General features: G+C 44.2%; 1 protein-coding gene across 5 annotated transcripts in view; it reads left to right on the top strand.

Annotated features, from left to right (window-relative positions):
* Window positions 1-25905, top strand: part of FARS2 (phenylalanyl-tRNA synthetase 2, mitochondrial) — a 296018-nt gene that overhangs the window by 153425 nt on the left and 116688 nt on the right. For all 5 annotated transcript variants that reach the window (XM_044454809.1, XM_044454810.1, XM_044454811.1 and 2 more), the window contains one exon: window positions 19092-19252. In XM_044454809.1, the coding sequence (XP_044310744.1) occupies window positions 19092-19252 (161 nt within the window). The remainder of the gene's footprint in view (window positions 1-19091; window positions 19253-25905) is intronic.

Below are 25905 nucleotides of genomic sequence, written 5' to 3'. Positions count from 1 at the left end.
AAAGACTTTCAGGTAATAGGGATAGCTAAGACCTCTGCCAAATGGAATGTTGTTGCTAGTCATAACAGATTGTGTTCAATTCAACGGGCCTGTAATCCAAGTCACTTGTATGCCCAGCATTGTATTTCCAGTGCAGACAGCCATTAAGGAGGCCTGAATGTCGTTCTGACCCTGCTTCTTCATGAATGTGTTGGTTGGGTCAAGAGGCTGAGTACCAGCTCTTGAGCATTTTGAAGGAAAAGAAGGCTCTTGATCACTTCATCCCTACTGTGGATCCATATATGCATATGTGGAGAAGGGGGCTTGCAAGAGAGCAAATCAAATGAGGGACATTCCTTAGTTACACACAAAAGTCGCAGGTGGTAGTTTTCCTTTCCAAAGGGAACAACCAGATAAAAGGACTTACCCCAGAGATAAAATGTCTTCCTCAAATGTCCTTATGTTGACTAATCAAAAATCATTTTTTCTTAAATTTCTTTAATAGATAAATAAATTGATATGCAAAGTTGGTCAGGTAGGTATACAATTAGTACATTTCTTAATCACCTAATGACTGTTACTGATGTCTAATTATAATTCCCAATCATTGTTGTTGCAAAGTTTACTGTTTTGCTTATGTTCAGTTTTGCATCTCTGTCCTCTAAATAAAAGCCAGCCTGTTTCAAGCATCCTTGAGAAAATTGGTTCTTGCCTTGCAAACTCCCTGTTTATGGAAAGTAGTTCTTAATTATACTCTGAGGATACGTCCTCTGCCTTGGTGCTCAAAGTTAATGCTGATTTTGTCAAATCTTCTGGTAATGCAGCTTTCCTCAGTGTGCTGTCCCCCAGATGTGTTGAACTACAGTTCCCAAAAATTCACCAGCCTGCTTCATACTAGTAGCAGTTTGCACGCAAACATCTCAGGAAAATGAAGAGTCTGCTACTGGGCTTACAGTGTCAGATGAAGTGCTTGCCTTAGATCAGACTGCATTAGATCCAAACTGTCTTCCTGGGAAGAGCAGTACAAGATAACAGCCTTTATCTTAAAGACAGCAAGGCTATTTGCATGACATGTCAGCTCACTGTGGTTATTTAACCAATGGTGAGGCTGCAGCGTGAGGGACCCAACTGCTGCCATTTTGGATATGCACCTCCTGCTATCATAACATGCAACTCCAACAAGCATGGGTTATACAAGGATTAAACAACTCTGACATGATCTGTTTTAGGGCTGAATTAAATTTCAGAGAAGCTCTTGGGGAATGCATCCCAGCTGTAGACAAGACTCAAGGTGAAAGTGAATGGTAAAAATACCAGCATGTTTTCGCATAAAGCAGTTACAGTCAAGAGAAGCATTTCAGTCTTCTAGAATAGGGAAGGCACTGCATGTATGCCCCAAAACCACCAAGTGATTGGTTGATGGAGGAAATGAGGTGGTCTCAGGAGAAGTAGGTATGCCTACCTGGGAAACCCCAGAGGGTCAGATTTCTCTTCTAAGCCTAAGGTTCTACACTCCTGTTCTATCTGTTACAGAATTAGATTTGAAAGAATGAAATCCAGATTATAATCTCAGATCTGTCTCAGTGACCTAGGAAGAATCATCCCCTCTCAGCCTGTTGAACCTCATAGCATTGTTGTTAAGTACTAGCCCTGGAGGAAGGGTTTTATTTAACTATAATGCAGGAGTGGCCAGACTTGCTCAGGAGAAGAGCCACATATTGTAAGTAAATGTCAGATGTTTGAGAGCCACAAGTGGGATGCCCTCAGGCAGTGGCAGTGAGCAGCAAGCTGCAAAATAAACGTGAAGAGCTGCATGTGGCTTGCAAGCCTCCGTTTGGCCACCCCACTATAATGAATAATTGTTTCAGATGGGTGGCATAGACTCTTTTAATATCATCATACGAAAGCCAACTGAGAAGATACTCTTGCATGTGGTTGTGGAACCAGAACCTTAAGTGTGACCCTAAGAACAGTGAATAAAAGGAACCGTGCACTCCTATTCAGAATGCAAGGCCTCACAGATTTATAATTGCATTTCTTCAGTTTAAAGCTTATGACTGTGCCATCATTGTAAATAGGATATTAAAGCTGAAAGTGAATGTCACCAGTACCATTGCAAATTCTTTCAGTCCCTTTTAATCGCATTTTCTTGCTTCACTCCAAATCTGAACTTAATGCTTCTTTCTGGGTAAGTGCTAGAGTTTTAGAAATTGTATTATTAGAATTTTTAAAACTGTTTCAGAAACCCTCTTTTGTGTGTATGTGTTCTTAGAAGTTATTTTGGTACATAATCGTTGCTGTTCCTGATACAAACAAGAACATGCACGAGTGCTGCTGAGCTTCTTGTGCTTGCAAATTACCTTTTTTGCCTCACTGGTAGCCAAAAGGATCATTTGTAGCATGCTGGTTCATTATAAGCAAGCCACTGGGAGGTTGCAGTTACATGGAAGTGAAGAGTCAAATTTTCCAGACAGAAAGGGACCATTCCTAAACTCCTAAAGCAAACTGGCAGTGTGGGTATATGTATAGGGAAGTTCTTTCCCTGCTGTTGTTTTGTGAGGGATCTATTTCAGTCATCTTGAAATATTGCTACACATGCAGGAAGATAAGTGTTTTGTTTTGAAGCCACTGGGCATTTCTCTTCGTTTCTCTTTCACCCTCCATACACATCAAGACAATATTATACATTCTTGCCCTACACAGATCAGATCATCAGTGGGATAAATGCAAAGACCCTGGGCCTAAATAAGAAGATCTGTTTAGACCCATTAATATGGTTTAAGTCCAGTGATGAGTGATTACCAACTTCTTGTTTTGAAATTTGAGAGAGTGTCACGGGCGCTTTCACAAAGTGGCTGTCATGGGGGGAGGGGCTTGCCTATTCACAAAGTGATAAGTGTGGCTGGTCATAAAACACTAATCCCAGAATGCAGATGGGTGAAACTAAAAGCAAAGTAAGTTGCCCAAGAACCTAAGTATAAGACACAGGTACTGTCTGAACTCAAAACCCCCAGACCACTGCATTGAACTCAAATAGGAATCACGCAGAACGCAGACCTTTGCTTGCAGCATGTCAGTTAAAAACAGTATTAAAACGTCTTGGGAAACAAGACAAGAATCAGGAGGGAAGGGTTTGCAGGGTCCAGTTCTGCCTCCATTCACTTCAGAGGGAAGCTCCTTTTGTCTCAGGAAGCACCAAAAATTGTTCAAAGAGGTCAGATTTAGATCAGGTGGTAAGGAGGATGCACATCCCTAACTGAAGGGCACCTCAGTTTTCCAAGTACCATGTTTCATATTGTGGTAGTGTGCGCTACTGTTATTACAGAATGTTCCAGGCAAGAAAACTGCAGAGAAACCTCAAATACCCACCTGGAAGTGTCTTGATGTTGGATTTGCTGGAACCAGGAACCCATTTATCTTGCTATTTTAGTGGTTTTGCGGATCAAGGTGTATAGCATGCTTGAACAGAGATGAACAGTGATTGGTTGCGATTGGAATTGTTGGCTTATTTGCACACAGTGAGCTGAGTTGACTGGCTTGTTCAAATTCTTGCTTGCTGCAGTTGTCTTTTTGTTGTAGTAGTAGTAAATTCATAGAATCATAGAATTGTAGAGTTGGAAGGGACCAGGAAGACCATTGGGTCCAACCCCCTGCTGATGCAGGTCACCAATTTACACCATCCCCGTCAGATTACTGTATTATTATTATTATTATTATTATTATTATTATTATTATTATTATTATTATATGTCTCTAGTGTGAGAGCCTATGACCTCTCTAGGCAACTGGTTTCATTGTTGTATTCCTCTGAGAGTGAGGAAACTTTTCCTGATATCTAGCCTGAATTTGGGTTGTTGCAACCCTGATTGTTCCATGTCCTATACTGTGGTATTAGCAAGAGGAGATTTTGACCTTCCTCTTTGTAACAGCCTTGAGGTACTTATAGAGTGCTATCATGTTCCTCCTCAGTCTTCTCTTATCAAGGCTGGCCAGTCCTCTCTGTCTTTTCTCATAAGGCAGTGTTTCCAAACCCTGCATCATTTGTATTACCCTCCTCTGGGCCCTTTCTAATTTTTCTGCATCTCTTGTTAACCCCACTAGTTACCTCCCTCCAGTTCGAGAAGGTGGCACTGTGATGAGCATTCTTTATGTCCAATTTAGCAACCAATTTTGGATCCATCTAATAATTTTCTATCTAGTTCACTTTTTGCTAATATGCTTATCAAGATGTTGTGGGGCACTATGCTGAAAGCTTTGCCAAAGTCGGAAGTAGATTATGTCCACAGTGTTCCCTCCATCCATTTGGGAAGTTACCCAGTCAAAACATGAGATTAAATTAGTCTGACAGGATTTATTTTTGATAAATCCATGTTGCATTTTCTTTTGGGTGCTTGGAAACTGATTCTTTAATCATTTACTCCAAAGTATTTTCAGGGATTGGTGTCAGACTAACTGGTCTGTAGTTCCCAGGCCTGTCTTTTTTACCTATTTATTTACTTATTTTCCAATTTATATCCTGCCTTTTTCCTGCAAAGGGCTCAAGGCAGCTTACATCATTCTCCTCCTCCATCTTATCCCCACAACAACAACCTGTGAAGTAGGTTGGGCTGAGAGTCTGTGACTGGCCCAAAGTCACCCAGTTGGCTCCATGGCTGAGCGGGGACTAGAACCCAGATCGTCTGAGTTCCAGTCCCATGCTCTACATCACACTGGCTCTCTTCTGAAGATGGAGACAATGTTAGTCCTTCTCCAGCTGTCTGGCATTTCCCCCATTTTCCAGGATTTATCAAAGATAAGAGACAGTGGTTCTGAGAGTTCCTCTGCTAGCTCCTTTATGATGCTGGGATGGAGATCATTGGGCCCTGGAGATTTGAACATTTTTATTCTATCTAGACATTCCTTGGCCATTTGTCTATCAATCTTAGGCTGCCATCTCACACTTTCAGTTTGTACTTCCTCTCTGTTGTATATTTTCTTATGGGAGAAGATGGAGGTGAAGTAGAAATTGAGCACCTCCACCTTTTCCTTGTCTGTTGTCACTATGCCATCCACTTTAAGTATCAAATTGTTTTGGATGTATCTGAAGAAGGCTTTCTTGTTGTTCTTAGCATTCCTTGCTAGTCTCAGTTCATTGCTTGCTTTAGCCTTCAAAATTTAGCCACAAAATTTTAGTTACAAAATTGTAAGAACCTATAGTTGTATGCAAAATAAATGAACTGAGGGCACAATACTGTGCCTGCTTAGACAGAAACAAACTGCTGCAATTCTCAGCATACATTTTTGGGAGCTGTGAGATTTTTTTCTGTCTAAAATGTGTATGATTGCTTAGTCAGTCAGATGACTTAGTCAAAGTGGCTCAAATTTGATTTGTGCAAGGAAGATCACACAGGATCCAGTGGACATTTGGTATGATCCAGTAAGACAAACCTTACATTCAGGATATTTTTGCACAGGGTAGAAAACTTTGTTTATTTAGATTTAATGCCTGATTTGGCCTTTATTTATGGCAATTACAGTTTTTAAGACAGTGATTTTGGCAGCATCTGTGAATGTAACATGAATTTTGGGAGCACATTCAACAGTGACTTCATGTAGCAGTGACAGACATCTAATTGCATTTTCTTTTATTTGTCTGGCTGACTTCAGCTGAAGAACAATTTCAGTTCCAAGGTGAAAGAGAAAATGCTGGTTTGGGCACATCTCTATGGCTAACTGAAATGTTAGCTGGCTCACTCCCCAGAGATATAAGGCACAAATTTCTTTTTGCACCCTCACATAAACTTCATCTCAAATATTTCTCACCCAGCACTAAATGAACATGAAAATAGATGATCAGGAGTGTTTCAGACACTGCAGAAAAGAAGAACAATACATTAGTTAAATACATTTTGGACAGACTAAAAGTGTGTTCAAATATGAAGCTTAAATAAATTTGTCTTTAAAGTGCCCTGTAATTTGAATGTAATAATGTTGATATGTTGACTTATTGTTATAGTTTAATCTTGTAAACAATCCAGAGAGACATTAGGCTAATAGGAATGGTATAGAAATGTTTTAAATAAACAAAACAAAACTTGTCTTGGCTAACAGATACATTTGATTTTTTTTCTTCACTTGTGGCACTTAACACACAAGCAAGGTTCGGATGTACTATTTGTTATTTATTTATGTGTTTATTTATGTATTTATTTGTTGCATTTCTATTTTGCCTTTCTTCCAAGGAGCCTATGACAGCCTACATGATCAAATGGAGTGGAAGGATTCCTCACAACAATCCTGTAAAATAGATTAGGCTGAGAGTTGGTGACTGGCCCACTGTCATCCAGTGAGCTTCATGGTCAGATGGGGATTAGAGACTGGAAGGTTCAAATCGCAGTCCAGCATTCTATCCAATGCAGCACTCAGCCTCTCAAATTACTTGTGAAAATGTCTAAGGATTATACAGAAACCTTATAATCTGCCCAATCCAGTGGCTCTCTAGGCTGTTCTCTCTTTGTTTATTCAGTTGCTATCCCATCTTGCTATCAGTTGCTATCCTGTCTTTCCCCTGATTTGACTACTTCTTTCCAGAACTCATTTAGCTGGTTCTTTCTGTTCTTGATGACAGCTCATTTCCTAATATGAAGGCAGGAGATTAATCTTAAACTTGCCCAGTGCTTTTTGTTTTGTTATTACCCTTTTAGAACAGAAGTCCATTTTATGGATTGCCAAAAACTTTCAGGGGACAAAGCTTAGACCATTGGTTCATCTGGCGCAGTATTGTCTACACCAATAGACAATATTGGAGCAGCAACTGAAGATTGCACATGGTGGTGGATTGTAGAGGTGGATGGCCTGGGTTCCTTCTATCTCACATGCACCATTCCTACCACTCACTAATCTGGTTTCTTACAATCACGGCAGCCCACCATGGCTTATTTAAGACATGAAAAGCTGTGCAACATTGTGACTTGTGTCATCTGAACCCAGGAAACAGGACTGTAACACCAGTCTGAATATCTGAAATGGGCTCACTCTTTCACTGCAGAACAAGATGAGGTTAGCTATTACAAAATGGGAAGCCATGGGAAGCACAGGCAGCATAAATGGTCTTAAGAATGAAGTCTTACACAGAAAATTCAATGGCATGCTTTTGATGATTCAAGAATAAAAAGTTGTCCTCTTTAAATATATATTAAGCCTTTTGGCCACTTATCACATGAGGATCAAAGTGCTGACAACAATTAATCACTCTTTTCTTCTTTGTGGCCTCTGTGCATCACACATATGGGTTCTGTGCCTGCGCAGTGCCTTTGGCCGGAAGATTAACAGCTAACGGTTTTGGCGGGAAACTCCGCTCCCCCTCCCCCCTAGTATTATATAAGGAGCGGAGTATCCGCCATTTTCCAGTCTTTGCGACCGCCGTTTGTTGTGCCTCGTGCCACTTTGCTCTCGCTTAGATCATTACTTACCTCTCTCGCTTGTTGAAAAACTTCCCTTTTTCTTACCAAGTTAGTATTCCTTTGTTCGTGTTAATGTTAGTATTTCACTTAGTTCTTCCTTTCTCACTTTTCTCTCTTGTTCCTAAAAAAAAACCAAAACAAAAATATTATTCTCCCGCTTTACTATCTCCTCCTTTCTTTTTCTACGATGGCGCAACAGGTGGCGTTCCGCAAATGCGGGAAGTGTGGCTCTAAAATGCCCACTGCGGAGCCGCATGACCTGTGCCCCCTTTGCCTGGGGGAAGGGCACAGGACAGATAAATGCTGCCACTGCTTGGCCTTCTCCAAACAGGCGAGGAAGAATCGGGAGAACCGCCTCTGCAAACTCTTGTGGGACCAGGCTCTCCTCCAATCAGACCGACTGGTGGCTAAGCCTCCCACAACTGGGGCTCCATCCAAAGGCCGTCCAACTTTGGCCAATCTACCGCAGCGCCCGGCCTCTTCCTCCATTGCTCCGCCCTCACGCCCTTCTGAAGAAGGTGCTTCTGGTATGGCCGATCAGCCTATTTCCCTACCAAGGAAACAAAAGGAGAAGAGGAAGCACAGTGACCCAAAAAAGCATCCTGTGCATAAAAAAAAAAAAAAGATAAGGCGGGCAAGCTGGTTAAGAAACTGAGGAATCCCGAGCATATAAAGCATCGGCACTCAGGTTCGGCGACCCCCTCGGTCCCAACCATCCAGGTGGCTATGAGGGTCACTCCACCAGGCTCACCACGCCAACCGGCAGCCGAACTACTTCAGGACCCACGGCGTGGTTCGATCTCGGATGGTGAAATAAGAGATTCTCCACAGAGAGCTCGGTCTCCAACACTAATGCCGCCCATCTCTCTGGATACCGACATCACCATCTCTCCTCCGAGAAGCCATAGGAGCCGTTCTTCAGATGGCAGGTCCAATGACTGGTACCAATCCCAATACTCCTCCACTCCGAGACGGGAAGAATACCAATCCGTGGGCTATTATCCGGTTTCCAGAGGACGATCCTCGCCGCCAGCTCCTCGGGATCGTTTTCATTCTACACCCAGAGACGCCCCGAGGGCCCCATCTAGAGAGAGCGGCAGATCGGGGTCACCAGGAGATTCCTCTTCCAGTGCCCCACCTCCTTACTGGATGGAATCTGACGAATTCGAGGTTGACTCGACTTCACCAGATGCAGCGGTTACTTCACAAGGCCCGGGGTCTCCCGAAGAACTGTACATCTCCTTTACCGAGCTAATGGCCAGGCTGGTGAAGTCGCTCGACATCGAAGCCCACCAACAACCGGGATCGAGCACCAATCGTTTTTATGATGTGGTCAGGGGCAAACAATCCACCTCCATCGCCTTACTGTTTATAACAACTCTACGGCAGGCGATGACTCAACCATGGGACCTCCCGGCCCATCCACAACTGACTTCATGTAAATATGAGTCCATGTACCGGGTTTGGGAGGGGGACATTCCGTTCCAACTCCACCACCCCAAGCCGAACTCGGTTGTTGTGGAATCTTCTCAGGGCCGGGAAGCACGTGGACACACCTCGCCTCACAATAAGGAGGAAAGAAAAGTTGACTCCCTCGCGCGCTGGGTATACACGGCTTCTGGCCTCGGATTATGGATTTCAAATTACGAGGCGACCTTGGCGTGCTATCAATATTTCCTCATGCAGCGCCTAGACAGTATCATTGCCGCCTTCCCAGGCAACCAGGGCAAGCTGGCGAAAACCTTTGTTAAGGAAGCTATGCAAGTGGCGGTGCAACAACTTTCTACAGCCAGGCACCATGTAGATACTGATTCAAGGTCACTCGTCGGTGCCATTTCTCTCCGCAGACACGCCTGGTTGCATAATTGCAACTTCCCAGAAGAAATGAAGCGGAGAATTGAGGAGATGCCGTTCGATGGATCTGGTCTCTTCAATGCGAAGATGGATAGCAAATTAAAAAAGATCCACGAATCCAGAATGACGGCCCATTGTATGGAACTGCAATCCCAGCCTCGCCGTAAGTGGTCATGGTCCTGTCCGCAATACTGCCAACGATACCAGCCTTGGCAACAACAACCACACCAATGCCAACAACGCCACAGACAGCAAGCATCCCAGCGCTTCCAGCAAGGCCGCCGTCACTTTGATGGAGATGGGCATCAGCGCTGATGGGGCGAGCTAGCCTTTCCTCTCCTCCCAATTTCACCCTCCCCCCTCTCATTTGGGGACCAGCTGAAAAGTCGGCTCCCCACTTGGGAGTCCATTACATCTGACGGGTGGGTGTTATCCGTCATCCAGCATGGATATAGAATTGAATTGGACGTTGTTCCATCACCAAATCCTATCCGGTTTACACTAACCTCATCAGTACTGTTGGACGAAATTCGCCAACTCCTTGCTAAAGGAGCTGTTCGTCACTTATCGTTATTGGAAGGACTCCACGGATTCTATTCCAGATATTTTATGGTCCTTAAAAGAGATGGGGGTCTCCGACCAATATTGGACTTGAGAGCTCTCAATAGATTCATAACACCAAAGAAGTTTCGGATGACCACACTCCAAAATATCCTTCCGTTGCTGGGGAGAGGGGATTGGTTCACGTCGCTGGATTTGAAGGATGCCTATTTTCATATTTCAATACATCCATGTCACAGGCGCTTCCTTTGTTTTGCAGTAGCCTCTGAAATCTATGAATTCAAGGTGTTACCATTTGGATTAGCCACTGCACCAAGAGTTTTTCCGAAGTGTATGGCTCCTGTCTGCGCACTCCTTCGACTACGTGAAATTCTGATATACCCGTATCTTGATGATTGGCTGTTGGTTTCCGAGACTGAAGAAGAACTTTCTTCTGCTGTTGACACTGCTTGTGCTCTATTACAAGACCGTGGACTATGCATTAATCAACAGAAGTCTTCTCTTCTGCCTACACAGACGATCAACTTTATCGGAGCCCGGCTGGATTCTGCGGTGACAAGAGCCGTTCTTCCTTAAGACAGACAACATGCTATTGCTCGACGCATCTCTCAGATTTGACAAGAAGGGACTGTTCCTGCCCGATCTATTCAAAGCCTGTTGGGACACATGGCGGCATCCATCGCCATGGTTCCACATGCCAAACTCCGACTACATCCTCTTCAGTTATTCTTCAATGGGATGTTCTGACCACAGAGAGATCCACCTACCAAACGGATTCGGCTCTCGTCCTCCGTTCTACAGTCCTTATTATGGTGGACAGAACCAGCCAATTTAAATGTCAGTGTCCCGTTTCGACCCCAGTACCCTACAGTGACTTTCGGTACCGACGCGTCTCTTCTGGGATGGGGAGCCATTTGCTCCAACCTCCGCACCCAGGGGGTTTGTAGTCACTGGGATTCCAGGAACCACATCAACTTCCTGGAACTTCTTGCTGTTTTCAAAGCCCTGCAGTCATTCGAGGATGTACTTCTTCACCAGGTTGTCCAGGTAACTTTGGACAACATAGCTATGGTCTTTTATTTGAACAAACAAGAGGGAACTCGGTCCCCAAAACTAGCCTGCCTGTCGATGCAAATTTGGGACTGGTGCATACCGAGAGGTATCACTCTTCTAGCAGTACATCTTGCGAGCATGGACAATGTAGAACCAGATCGCTTGAGCAGACATATGTCATGGTCACACGAATGGGAACTGGACCATTGGATTCACGACAGACTGTTTCACCTCTGGGGTCCACCAGACATAGATCTGTTTGCCACCCGACAGAACAGGGTGTGCGTGAACTATTGCTCCAGAGCGGGTCATCCAGGGACGCTTTCATGATTCCTTGGAACGACATGACCTTTTACGCTTTCCCACCGATTCCCCTCATCATGAGAGTATTGGCAAAGATTATTCACGAAGGGGCCACAGGGTTACTGATAATCCCCTGGTGGCCACGCCAGCCATGGTTCTCAACTCTCCTTCGTATCTCTCGGGAGGATTTTCTTCAACTCCCTCTTCTTCCTTATCTCATTACCCAGAAGGAAGGTACAAGCCGACACCCAGACCTGTTGTCGCTGAAACTAACTGCCTGGCGAATCCGATAACTGTACGTGCTGCACCGGTGTTGACGCCACCTGCAATCCCTACTACCTCTGCCTCACAAACCTTACATCCAGATCTGCAATAAATTCTCGACTCTGCATTAAGGCCATCCACTAGAAAGTCGTATGCAGCGAAATGGCATAGATTCTCTAGCTTTGCCGAATCTCACTCGTTTCCAGCGTCATCGGCGTCGGTACAGCAGATTCTTCAATTCCTTTTCGAATTGCACCAGTCTGGACTTAAACCTTCTTCTATAAAAGTATATACAGCAGCAATTTCTTATTACCGTGGAGCTGTACAAGGTTTCTCTATTTTTTCTCAACCTTTGATTAAAAGATTTTTGAGAGGACTTGGTAACCTCCATCCAACAATAAGGCCGCTGATGCCCACTTGGAGTCTTTCAGTAGTTTTACAGGCACTGACACGACCCCTTTTGAGCCCATGGCGACAATTGAACTGCTTTCCTCATAGCAGTTACTTCAGCCTGTAGATCTTCTGAACTTTGTGCCCTTAGGGTAGACCCTCCTTTTCTGAATTTTCATAAGGAAAAGGTAGTTCTACGGCTAGACCCGTCCTTTCTTCCTAAGATCGCTACTTCGTTCCACATGCATCAAGAGATTGTTTTACCGGCATTCTTTCCGGCTCCTTTGAATCCAATAGAGAGGTCCCTGCATATGCTGGATGTTCATCGTTGCCTAGCTTTTTATAGGTCCAGGACTGAGTCTGTTCAGCACTCTAACAGACTTTTTGTTAAATACTCGGAGCACAACCGGGGCTATCCGGTTACTTCCCAACGACTTTCAAAATGGATAGTAAATACAATTGCTCTGTCTTACCAGTTGGCTAAATTGGACGTACCATCTACTCCAAGAGGTCACTCTACCAAGGCTGTTGCTGCTTCCTCAGCCTTTGCATCGGGAGTCCCGATGGAAGACGTCTGCAGAGCTGCCACTTGGGCTACCCCGTGTACCTTTGCCAGACACTATAGACTAGATGATCATGCCAGACGAGATTGCTCTTTTGGCAGGGCTGTTCTTTCTTCTATTCTTTGTTGATGACACCTCCCTTCTCCAGTTCGGGTAAGCTTGTTATTCTACCCATATGTGTGATGCACAGAGGCCACGACGAAGAAGAGCAGGTTGCTTATCTGTAACTGATGTTCTTCGAGTGGCCATCTGTGCAGTCACACAGCCCACCCACCGACCCCGCTTGGTGTCATGGGTGGTCCGACTTTCTTCTCTTCGATGATAGGATCTCTCTAGCTATTTGTCGTACCACTGAAGGTTTAATTTTTTCCATACTGACAATAACTTTATTAAGGGAGCGAACGTCTGGTCTTTCAAAGACTGGAAAATGGCGGACACTCCGCTCCTTATATAATACTAGTGGGGAGGGGGAGCAGAGTTTCCCGCCAAAACCGTTAGCTGTTAATCTTCCGGCCAAAGGCACTGAGCAGGCACAGAACCCATGTGTGACTGCACAGATGGCCACTCGAAGAACATCAGTTACAGGTAAGCAACCTGCTCTTCTTCTTCCCTGACATGTCTTTAGTCTTGACCTTTCAAACTGGTTTATCAGGCAGCGTTTGTTACCCAAATAACAATCTAGACTCACCTAACATAGCTGTATGCTATAAAAAGCAACTCCCTCATCAGAATTAGACTATTGATAAAAATAGAAATTCAAAGTGATCAGTCAATTAAATACCTTTCTCTGTATAAACTTCAAGTCACTGCTGGTATTACACTAATCACAAAATGGATTTGGGTATTCTTTGTACATGCCATTATAGTTATGGACAAAAGCTGGATATTATCTATGGGATACTTTCCTATGGGAAATAATTGTTTGTATTCATTGGACGATTGGTTGTTCTGCTTGTTCTGGATGGGGTTGCACCATCCCTTCTAGAAGTTAGTTTATAACTTCAGGGTTCTTCTGGAGCCATCACTGTTATTTGAAGCTCAGTCAGCCTCAGTGTCATGATGTGTGATCCATCAGCTTCAGCTATGCCTCTGTCTGAACAGGAGTAACCTGCATTAGTAGCTTTTGTTCTGGTAGCCTCTAACTCAGATTATTGCAATGTATTCTATGTGGTAGTGCCTTTGAAGGTAGAAACTTCCAATGCCTGAGAAGTTCAGAAACTGCAGCTTATGTAAAATGAGATAGCCAGATTGATCATAGGAACTAGAAGTTCTGAGCATAAAACATCAACTTTGTTCCACATGCACTCAGTGTCTCTATGTTTCCAAGCCCAATGGAAGATGCTGATTTTAGCCAACAAAGCTTATGTGTCTTGGGACCACAGTGTCTGATGGGACTTATCTCTTTGAATGAACTTACACTGTACAATCAACATTTGCAGCCCTCCCCCAGCTGCCTTCTCCAAGAAAGTCTTGGAAGATGGTGACAAGGGAAAGGACCTTTTCGGTGGTTGTAAAATCCTGAATTTCCAGTACTGAGGCTTAAGTTTCAGTAAACATTTTATTGCTATAATTCCAGTAATTGTCATTCTGCCTTTACAATCCCAATTACTATCAGCAGAGAACAGACTGTAACATAGTTCTCTAATCATGAACTGCTTAAGAATTTCCTTTAAAAAGGCCCAAACAGAGTTGAGTCTAACCTACAGAGTAAGTCCAATTAACTTCATAGTTCCATCAGTGAAGCAAAGTAAACTTTCCTTCCAGCAAACGTATTCAACCCTGACAGGAAAACCTGGCTCTCAAACATGTGCTAAGCCTCACCAGATGCCTCCGTTCCATCATCTTTCGCTGAGGATGCATTTTAGGACAACTCAATAAGGCCCTTCCCCTGCTGAAGCTTTCATTGTTGCCCTTGTCCCTTGGTCAAGAGGCAGGGGTCTTCTTCAAGCTTTATTCTCTGGCATGCAAAACAGGCCATATGACATCTTGAGTCTCTACCTCTCCAGGTTTGTAACTAGGTATGAAACCTGGTCAAAATGAATTCTCAGAGATCTGGTTTCCTACTGCTGGATCTGAATCCACCGCATCCCTCTCTGAGTCAGTGCCATAGACTGTAGCTCCCCCAGGATTGGGACAAGTCTGCCAGTGGTACCTCCGCGGTTATAGAACGCCCCTGCCCCCCAAGGAGACCTGTCTAGAACGAACACTGTAATATTTTCAGTGCCAAGTTAACACCTTCCTCTGTTCCCAGGCATTTGATGACATAGGTAGACTACACATCAGTTGATTCATTAATAGTTGTCACGGATGTTTTAGTTGTTTATGGGAAGGTTGTATTTTAGTTGATAATTTTGAGCTGTTTTAAAGTGTGTATGTTTTAATTTAGTCGCAAGTTGCCTTCTATATTTTTTGGGAAAGGTGTCTAATACTTCTCCTGATATGTGTTCTCTTGCCCGCTAGCAGTGGCAAAGGCCAGGTGTTTGCAGGGAAACACGGGAGAGTATCTGTTTATGAAAGGATCAGCTCCATGATTTCACACCCAGTCTCTTAAATGCACTGATTAGATTTTTGGTTATTTTCCCTCGCTCTCTCTCTCTTTCTTTCTGGAATTTTGACAATGATGTTTATTTATTATTTATTTATTTATTTAAAGTTTTATATGCAGTCCCCATTGCTACACAGCCTCGGGACAGCTCACAACACAAATAAATAAACAAATAAAATTACAATTACAATTAAAACTTGGAAACACACTGGCTTCATAATTAAAACTATAAATATTAAAGATTATTAAAATACTGTTTAAATAAAAAGGTCTTGGCCTGGCACCAAAAAACAAATAACTACAGCACCAGGCAGACCTCACTGGGGAGCGCAGTCCACAGATGGGATGCCACCGCAGAGAAGGCCCTCCTCTGGGTACTTTGGTTCCTGATATCTCTTACAGAAGCCTCCCGGAGGAGAGCCCCTGCTGCCAATCTCAAGGGGTGGGAGGGCAAATATGGCCGCAGGTGTTCCTTCAAGTATCCGGGTCCCATGCCTTTAAGGGCTTTATAAGTAATTACCAACACCTTGAATTGAACCCAGACTTCGATGGGAAGCCAGTGAAGCTGGTAGAGGGCTGGGGTCATATGAGAATAACGCCCAGTCCTTGTCAGCAACCTGGCTGCTCTATTTTGCCCATCTGAAGTATCTGGACTGTCTTCAAGTGCAGCCCCAAGTAGAGTGCGTTAACGAAATCCAACCAGGAAGTAACCAATGCATGCGTCACTGTCGCTAGGCAGTCGTCCTCCTGGTAGGGACTCAGCTGATGGATCAGCCGAAGCTGATGGAAAGCACTCCTTGCCACCGCCGACACTTGAGCTTCCAAGGACAGCTCCGGGTCGAGGAGCACTCCCAAGCTGCGGACCCTGTCCTTTAGAGGGAGTGCAACCCCATTCAGGACAAGATCCAAGTCACCTACCCAAGTGTTCGAACCACCTACCAGCAGGACGTCCGTCTTGTCTGGATTGAGCTTCAGTTTATTGGCCCTCATCCAGCCCATTACCTCGGCCAGGCACCGGTTCAGTACAGCCACTGCCTCACCTGGATTGGTTGAAAAAGAGAGGTAGACCTGGGTATCATCAGCGTACTGATGATTCCGCAGCCCACACCTCCAAATGACCTCTCCCAGCAGTTTCATGTAGATGTTGAATAGCAAGGGGGACAGAATAGACCCCTGCAGAACTCCATGGCATAACTGCCATGGTGCAGAGGTAAAGTCCCCCAGCACCACCTTCTGGAATCGTCCGTCGAGGTAGAAGCGGAACCACTGCCAAGCAGTGCCTCCTACTCCCAGCCCCCTTAGCCTATCCAGAAGGATACCATGGTCGATGGTATCGAAAGCAGCTGAGAGGTCCAGGAGAACCAACAGGGATGCACTCCCCCTGTCTCTCTCCCTGCACAGGTCATCATACAGGGCGACCAAGGCAAATTCAGTACCATACCCGGGTCTGAAGCCGGACTGAAATGGGTCCAGATAATCAGTCTCATCCAAGAGAGCTTGGAGTTGTCCCACCACCACCCGCTCCAGCACCTTGCCCAAAAGCGGGATGTTGGCCACTAGTCTATAATTGACGGCCATCTCTGGATCCAGGGACGCCTACTTTAGGACTGGCCTGACCACCGCCTCCTTTAAAGGACAGGCACTCGGCCGTCCTTCAAAGAGGTGTTGATGACCTCCCAGATCCAGGAACCAATCCCGTGTTTGGCTTTGGATAGCAGCCACAATGGGCAGGGGTCCAGTAAGCAGGTGGTGGTACGTACTTGTCCAAGCACCTTGTCCACATCATCAGGCCGCAATAACTGAAACTCATCCAACAATGTGTGACCAGACAGTAACCTTGGCACCTCCCCTAAGGAATCTGAGTCACTAGTGGAGTCCAGCTTATGACGAATCTGAGTGATTTTCTCCTTGAAGTGCTGGGCAAAGTCGTCACACAGGTTATCGAGGGTGATACAGGCTCTTTCTTGGGGTCTGGCTGTACCAGCCCCTGTACCACCCGAAAAAGTTCCACTGGACGGCACTGTGAGGAGGCAATGGAAGTGGAGAAGAATTTCTTCTTCGCCGCCCTCACTGCCACAGCATAGGCCCGATAATGGGCTCTTAAGTGTGTTCGGTCAGATTCATCCCCTGATTTTCTCCACCTACGCTCTAGTCGTCTCCCAGACACATTATCCTTTAAAATTACATCCAATAATTTTAAACACTGGCATTTTACAATGTTTCAAATCTTAACAAATGTGACTGATAGCTCAACGTGAGTTTGCAGTGATGAGCAATGTCAACGCAAACCTTTGTGCTTTTCTTTTGAGATTTGCTGACAATCCTCAAACTAGATAGGAAAGGAACATGCAATTAAAAACTGCCTGCCAATTTTTGTTTGTTTTTTGTTGTCTTTCAAGTGTATTTCAGATTATGATAGATGAGATGCAACTTGATGATTAGGGTGAATCTTAAAAAGCACCATGACCCTTTCAACAGTGCAGATAATTTCTAGTAGGAAACAAAATTGCATTAATTGACATTACACTGTAATTATAGAATTATGGGAGCCTGACATTTTCTCTGTCATCCATTTCTTTAATTGGCAGTGATATTACTCTGAAGATAATGTTGGTGCACAATAATACCAGAATTATAAGCATGTGCTCATATCTAGTGTGGCATATTATGTTTTTCATCAGTTTCTTGTCCGTTTCTGGTGGCAGATGTCAGTCAAGAGAAACCGTATCCTCAGTTGTTCAGATAAGTCAATATTTCTCTATATGTTGGCTCAGGCAGTTTTGGGAAGCCTTTAATGTGTGTTTACCAATTGGCAATCCACTCTGGAAACTTTGTGTCCATTGGGAGGTTACTTTGTGACTTCAGATTTAGACATTTTATCAGCAATTGGCAGACAGCCTGCCTTATCAGCCTCCTGGAGGATTGCCTGTCTGCCCACCTGCCCGTGAAGGGCAAGAGTTCACAACCTTTTCTCCAGTCAGTGTCCTCTCTCACAGTATTAGAAGCTGGGGTCATTCACTGAAGCTGAATGGTGGGAGATTCAGGACAGATAAAAGGAAGGACTTCTTCACACAATACATCACTGAACTATGACATGTGCATCTCTTCTTCTACACTTGCTAGTTTCTTGAGAACTTCCTTGAATATGAGGTGGGGGACACAAAAAAACCAGGAATTTTCTGCTAGAGGGTGGGCCCCTTGCAGTACAGGCTTTCCCTGCTAGATGAGTGTTCTAGGAACCCATCTGCATCAGTGTACCCAGCTGGGTTGTTGTGAGAGGCTGGGTTTGGCTTCAGTGAGGGATCCCCCCCCCCCCGAGACTCTTTCAATGTGTTTGCCTATTTTGTGATGACTGATTTATATGAACAATGTGCAGCGGTGAAATTTTGTTCAGCTGAGTGTTCAGCAGTTGGCATGACCCTTGTGCCTCACCCACCCTATTCACCCAATTTTGCCCTGTGTGACTTGTTTGTTTGTTTGTTTGTTTCCTTGGATGAAAAAAGTCCTCAAAGGAAAATGTTTTGCCAATGTGGAAGAGGTGAAACCAAAAACAGCATGAACACTAAAAGGCATCAAAATCAAGTTCAGGACCTGTTTTGAGCAGTGGAAAAAACATCTCACTATAGGTATATTGCATCAAACAGAGAGTACTTTGAAGGTGGCTGAAGTTTGAAAATATAAAAATGAATTCATTTTTTTATAAATAAATTCTGGTTCCCCCCTCCTGCTCCCCATTTATCTAAACTGGATCTTTTGAGAAAATTATTTTAGTCTTCTCTCTGACATGCTAGGTTTCCATAAGCAAGGATTTGTTTTTATTTTGGGTGGATAGTATTCTAATATGCGGTCTTGATGGTGTACAGGCTCCTGTACATTCGAATGTTTGGATCAGTTCTGAAATGCCAGAGTAAGAAAGGTGATCAGTAGAAGTACAAATAGGATACCTGTTGCCCTTCAAAAATAGTTCACTTTTTAGAAGCTGTTACATTTAAAAATTGTTCAGGTATTTATTGAAATGCATTCATTCTTTAGAACACCTTATTTTATTCTCTTGTAGTTCATTTTGTGTACCTCTTGGGAGTAATTGTCTAAATATTCCATGTTAAAGTCTTGAATGATTTGCTTTTACCCTTGTAGCTGGTGCAGAGAACAAAATTGGCTGGGCGTTTGGCCTGGGATTGGAGAGGCTGGCCATGATCCTCTATGGAATTCCTGACATCCGTCTTTTCTGGAGCAAAGACGAACGTTTCCTGAAACAATTCCACGTGCCTCATATTAACCAAAAAATACAATTTCAGGTAAAATGTAAATGTGGGGATGATTATTGTATATTAAAGAATGGTACATATTTGCAGAGGGCAATAAGTTGTCAAGCAATCTGCCTTTGTTTGCATCAGCATTCATGGGCAACAGCAATTTTTGCTGCTACCCTCCATATCAGTATGCTTTGCACAGGAGAGCTTTCTAGTGAATTGAGTCCCAAGTCATTTGGAACCATAATTTCCTGGAAGCATTACAGAATCATTCAAACCCAGCGGTCTGAAAACTTTTCAGTAAACATTTCCTGAGAAGAAGTGGTGTCAGGATTGTAATACCTAAGTTTGGGTTCCTAATTACCCTGGGTCCTCACAGAACAGTATGTTTCGTGTTCTGGTTTGCTACATCAGGAATGGGAACATGGGTCAGATTTAGCTTGGAAACAAACCGAATTTATCCCTTGCAGCGCTCTGTAGAATTATGAAATAGTTCTCTGCTGAATTTCAGCAGCTGCTGATTTTTTTTGTCATAATTACTTTTGGCCTGGGGCACTCCTAGAGTGCAGTGACACCTCCAGAGTGCAGGCCATGCTTGGCTTTCCAGGTGTGTGAAAACACCCTTACACTTCCTCTCATACGTGGCCATCCCTGTGCTACACAGATGCTGCCATATGTGACCAGAGCAAAGCTTTATATTGTAGGGCATGAGGAATGCCTTGTTCACACAGTTCTTCTTCATGCTTTCTGTGCAAAATACATATGGGCTCTGTGTACATGCGTGGAGCCTGTACAGGAAGATCTCAAAGCTAATCATTTAGTTCTCAGCAGGAGCCCCTCCCCTGGACATGCCCTGCTGTTCACTAGGGGCTGCTGCCTGATTCTCAGTTCTTCCTCAAGTGCCATTGTGGGTGCATCAGAAAGTTCCTCCTCTGCTCATTGTAGCTTTTTCACTTGTCCCTCTCCATCTAAAAACTCTCTTTTTGATCACTTTTCACACTTCCTCCTTCTAAATCTCTGTCTCTGTCTCTCAAAAAGTAAATTTATAACCTCGTTGTATTTCCCCCCACTTGCTCTGCATCCTACACCTTGTGTTCTTCTCCCTTCCCTGCTTTGTCTCACCTTTCCGACCCCACAAGCTCCCTTTAGAAAGTGCATGAACTGTGACAGCAAACTCCTGCCCACTGAGGGGCACTCACTCCACCTCTTCTGCCTGGGGAGAGCCCTGTGCTAGAATCCTGCTACCTGCCAGGCATTTACTGTCAGGCATTTACTAAATGAGCGAGGAAGTACAGGGCTGAATGCCTGGAAGCAGAACTCTGGAGCAGAGACCTTCATGGAATCAGTTTCCCTTGTCCAGTGGAGCAACCATCAATATCAGGGCCCCAGACTTTCTCCTGCAGCAATGTCAGGACTTTCTTTGGCCATCCCCCAGACACTTGGTGAAGCTTTTCAAAGCCAGAAATTGACAAAAGAGGCAATGACCTCCAAATTAGCCAGTGCTACAAAGACCAAAAGTGATGCCATACACTCTAAAATGAAATGCCATGGCAAAGGACCCCCTGCTGGCACATGTGCATTTCAGAGGTGGAGCATGAGCCGGATCCTGAGTACCATTCTTTGCTGGCACTGAGAGATATACAGGAAACCATGGCATCAACACCGCAGATGTCCCTGACAGCATCCTTATCAGAGGGTGAAATTTGAGTCTCTTCCCTTCCCGTATTCCTTTTGTTGCTTCAGTTCTGAGATGCTACTCCCCTCCTTTGCCCAAGTGTGGCCCACTGCATCAATCCCAACAAGCACAGGTTCCACCCCTGCTTGCCTATCTCTTGAGTGGGACTGTAGACGCAACTGGTTGATGCTGCCATACAAGAGGGGCTACAACAGGTTCTTCTACCATGATCACTGAGCTTTCTTCAACTCCAGACACCTAGAGCAGCCAAATGGGAGCCCAGCTTGCTCTGACAGAGCCTGAATTGGTACCAAGGCCCCTCAGCCCAAACCAAGACTGTCCACATCCAGGCCCACAAGAGAAGCCAAAACCTAGTGCTTGCCAGCAAAAATCCAGGGCTTGTTGACCTCCAGATTTCAGTTTCAGACTTTGGACTCCAGTAGCTACCCATCCAACGCAGAGTCCATCTCACCAGCCCAATCCTCTGAGCCTTTGCCAGGTGCAACAGTGCTTTGCCTGGATGAATCCTCACCATCAGGCGATCTCAGAATGTTCTCTGACTCAGTCCTGCAGATGGTGCACAGCCTATGGCTGAACCCACAGCAAAAACCTGGGAGAGCCAAGGACCTGGTGTTCAAGGCCGTCTGTTCAGAGAGCACAGGACTGGTGGCAATACTAATGGAAATCCCCCACTGCTGTAGTCCTGACTCATAAGAGACTAGAGAATATGTACTGGGTGCAGGAGCAGGATGTGCCATTCCTGTTACAACACCTGCATCCCAATTCTATCTTTGTGGAATCAATCCAAGGGTCTTCCAGAAGGGAACACTTCACATTGGGCGATAAAGAACGCTGCCACCTAGACACAGTTGGTTCTCTTCCTCTGCTACACTGGCCTTGAAGGTGGCTAACTATCAAGCCAATATGGTCAGGTACCACCTGATGCTGTGGGACAGAATTACCTCCCTGTGTGAAACCCTCCTGAGAATCATAAGACCTGGTAAAAAACATCAGAACTGATGGCGCCTGAGATCCACATGGCCAGGCTCCAGGCAGAGTGTGGCACCAGGAACATGGCTGGGGCAATAGACCTGCAGAAATATGCCTGGTTTTGGTCATTGGGACTGTCCACTGAAGTGCGAGACCAAATAAAGGATATGCCCTTTGATGGGGAGGATCTGTTCAACAAGGCTATGAATGACCAGATGGATTCAGTCCATCAGGTCAGGAACACTGCCTGGAGGATGGGTCTGAACCAGCTACCACCACCCAGACACTGTGCCCCATGTAGTGTCCAGGACTCCTTGTAGGCAGAGCTGGTTGCAGACTACTACCATGCACTTTGTAAAAACATGTGGTGCTGTTGCAAGGCCAAAGGAGAGAATGGTGAATTGGAAGCCCTGGTCTCCAATCTGGAAGCAAAGGAAGATCCTGTAGGAGTCCTCAGTGGTGATATGGAAGTAGGTGTCTTTCAGGTCCACCAAGGTGAACCATTCTCCATTTTGCAGCAACAGTAGGAAATTCTGAAGTGTGACCATGTGTAACTTCCTGGGTCTTTTTAAAATTTTCTTAACATAAACAGAATACCAAAAGAAGAAAAGTATATGTAAAAAAGTAAAATAGAATAAAGTTGCTAAGGGATTTTAAACAAGTACAACCAATACATTCAAACATACAAATTTATCTATCTTTCTGTCATTCAATACCCTATGGGAGTTCAGAAAAGAAGAAATTATTATTCCATACGCCAACAAATTTTCCAGTTGCTTTAAGTGAATTATAGATCTTCAACTACTTTTTAAAGAAATCCTTTTTACATTCCATTAATTATACAGAGTATAATAGAATTTCCATTTATTAAATTCTTCAACTGGTCTTCTATGCACATAATTAGTTAATTTTGCCATCACTATCTATTCTGCCAGCTTATTTTTCTATTCTTCAATTGTTGGGAATTCTGATGATTCCATTGAACTTCCTGGGTTTTATGAAGCGGTTGACTCCTCTCTGGTCCAGGAGCAGATTGCTTTTTAGTCTGCAAACACCTTGAAAACAATGGAATGATTACGAGAAGCCAACAGAATTTCTCAAGAACAAATCCTGCCCAACTGGTCTGATCTTATTTTTTGTTTGAGTAACCTACTTTGTGGACTGTATGGATGCTGTGGACATATCTTGACTTCAGCCAAGCTTTTGACAAAGTGTCCCATGATATCCTGATTAGAAAACAACCTAAAAGTGGGCTTGATGGAACAATGATCAAGTGAAGACATAATTAGCTACAGAATTGGACTCAAAAAGTACTCATCAATAGCACCTTCTCAGATGGGGAAAGGTAACATGTGAGTACCGCAGGGTTCAGTTCTGGACTCAGTACTTTTCATTCATTTTTATTTTTATTAATAAATTGAATGAGGAAGTTCAAGGAATGATTTTCAGTTTTGCAGATGACACAAGAGTGGGTGAGATAGCTAATATCCCGGAAGTCAGAAAAAAATCCCAGGTGATCTTGATTGGTTGGACCGCTGAGTTGAAAACAATAGAATGAAATGCAATAGGAATGCATGTCAAATTGTACACCTAGGAAGAAGAAACCAAATGCATCACTCCGAGATGGGGAATACTTGGCTCAACAATGTTGCAAGTGAGAAGAATCTTGGCATTGTTGTTGCTCACAAGTTGAATATGAGTCAACAATATGATGTGGCTGCAAAAAATAATTCTATTAATGCTGTTTTGTTGTTGTTGTTAGTTGCAAAGTCATGTCTGACCCATCACAACTCCATCGACAGCATTCCTCCAGACCTTCCTGTCCTCCACCATCCCCCGGAGTCCACTTAAGCTCACACCAACTGCTTCAGTGACTCCATCTAGCCTCCTCATTCTCTGCCGCCCCCTTCTTCTTTTGCCATCTATTGTTCCCAGCATTAGGCTCTTCTCCAGGGACTCCTTCCTTCTCATTAGGTGGCCGAAGTATTGGAGTTTCATCTTCAGGATCTGGCCTTCTAAAGAGCAATCAGGGTTGATCTCCTCTAGGACTGACCGGTTTGATCGCCTTGCTGTCCAAGGGACTCACAGGAGTCTCCTCCAGCACCACGATTCAAAGTCCTCAATTCTTCGGCGCTCAGCCTTCCTTATGGTCCAACTTTCACAGCCATACATTGCAACTGGGAAAACCATAGCCTTGGGTGATGTCTCTGCTTTTTAGTATGCTATCTAGATTTGCCATAGCTTTCCTCCCCAAGAACAAGCGTCTTTTAATTTCGTGGCTGCAGTCCCCATCTGCAGTGATCTTGGAGCCCAGGAAATAGAATCTGTCACTACCTCCATTTCTTCCCCATCTGTTTGCCCAGAAGTGAGAGGACCAGATGTCATGATCTTAGTTTTCTTAATGTTGAGTTTCAAGCCAACTTTTGCACTCTCCTCCTTCACCCGCATCAAGAGGCTCTTTAGTTCCTCTTCACTTTCTGCCATGAGAGTGGTACCATCTGCATATCTGTGGTTGTTGATATTTCTCCCAACAATCTTAATTCCAACTGGTGATTCATCTAGCCCCACCTTTCTCATGATGTGCTCTGCATGTAAGTTAAATAGGCAGGGCAACAGTATACAGCCTCACCGAACTCCTTTCTCAATTTTGAACCAATCATTGGATCCGTGTCCAGTTCTCACTGTTGCTTCTTTACCTGCATATAGGTTTCTCAAGAGATGAATAAGATGGTCTGGTACTCCCATCTCTTTAAGAACTTGCCACCATTTGTTGTGATCCACACAATCAAAGACTTTAGCATAGTCAATGAAGCAGAAGTAGATGTTTTTCTGGAACTCCCTAGTTTTCTTCATGATCCAGTGTATGTTGGCAATTTGATCTCTAGTTCCCCTCCCTCTTCGAAATCCTGCCTGTACTTCTGGTAGTTCTCTGTCCAGATACTGCTGGAGCCTAGCTTGTAGGATTCTGAGCATCACTTTGCTACTATGTGAAATGAGTGCAATGGTGCGGTAGTTCGAACATTCTTTGGCATTGCCCTTCTTTGGGATCGGAATGAAAACTGACCTTTTCCAATCCTGTGGCCACTGTTGAGTTTTCCAAATTTGCTGACATATTGAGTGTAGCACTTTTACTGCATCGTCTTGTAAGATTTTGAATAGCTCAGCTGGAATACTGTCACTCCCACTAGCTTTGTTGTTGCTCAGACTTCCTAAGGCCCATTTGACTTCACATTCCAGGATGTCTGGCTCGAGGTCAGTGACCACCCCATCGTGGTTATCAGGGACGTTAAGGTCTTTCTTGTATAGCTCTTCTGTGTAATCTTGCCACCTCTTCTTAGTCTCTTCTGCCTCTGTTAGGTCCCTGCCATTTTGGTCCTTTATCATGCCCATCTTTGCATGAAACGTTCCCTTCATATCTCCAATTTTCTTGAAGAGATCTCTGGTCCTCCCTATTCTCTTGTTTTCTTCTATTTCTTTGCACTGTTCATTTAAGAAGGCATTCTTATCTCTTCTAGCTATTCTCTGGAATTCTGAATTCAGTTGGGTGTATCTTTCTCCCTTGCCTTTCGCTTCCCTTCTTTCCTCAGCTATTTGTAAAGCTTCCTCAGACAGCCATTTTGCTTTCTTGCATTTCTTTTTCTTTGGGATGGTTTTAGTTGCCACCTCTTGTACAATGTTGTGAACCTCCATCCATAGTTCTTCAGGCACTCTGTCTATCAGATCTTATTCCTTATATCTATTTTTCACCTCTACTGTATATTCATCAGGGATATGATTTAGGTCATGCCTGAGTGGCCTAGGGCTTTTCCCTACTTTCTTCAATTTAAGCCTAAATTTTGCAACGAGAAGCTCATGATCTGAGCCACAGTTTTTACTGACTCTATACAGTCTAGTTTTTACTGACTGTGTAGAGCTTCTCCATCTTTGGCTGCAGAGCACATAGTCCATCTGATGTCTGTGTTGACCATCTGGTGATGTCCATGTGCAGAGTCGTCTCTTGGGTTGTTGGAAAAGAGTGTTTGGTATGACCATC

The sequence above is a fragment of the Varanus komodoensis genome, unplaced genomic scaffold, assembly GCF_004798865.1.
Source record: "Varanus komodoensis strain SLA01 unplaced genomic scaffold, ASM479886v1 scaffold8, whole genome shotgun sequence".
NCBI classification, from domain to species: domain Eukaryota; kingdom Metazoa; phylum Chordata; class Lepidosauria; order Squamata; family Varanidae; genus Varanus; species Varanus komodoensis.
Note: the sequence above shows the minus strand (reverse complement) of the source record. Positions and strands in the feature narration are given on the sequence as shown.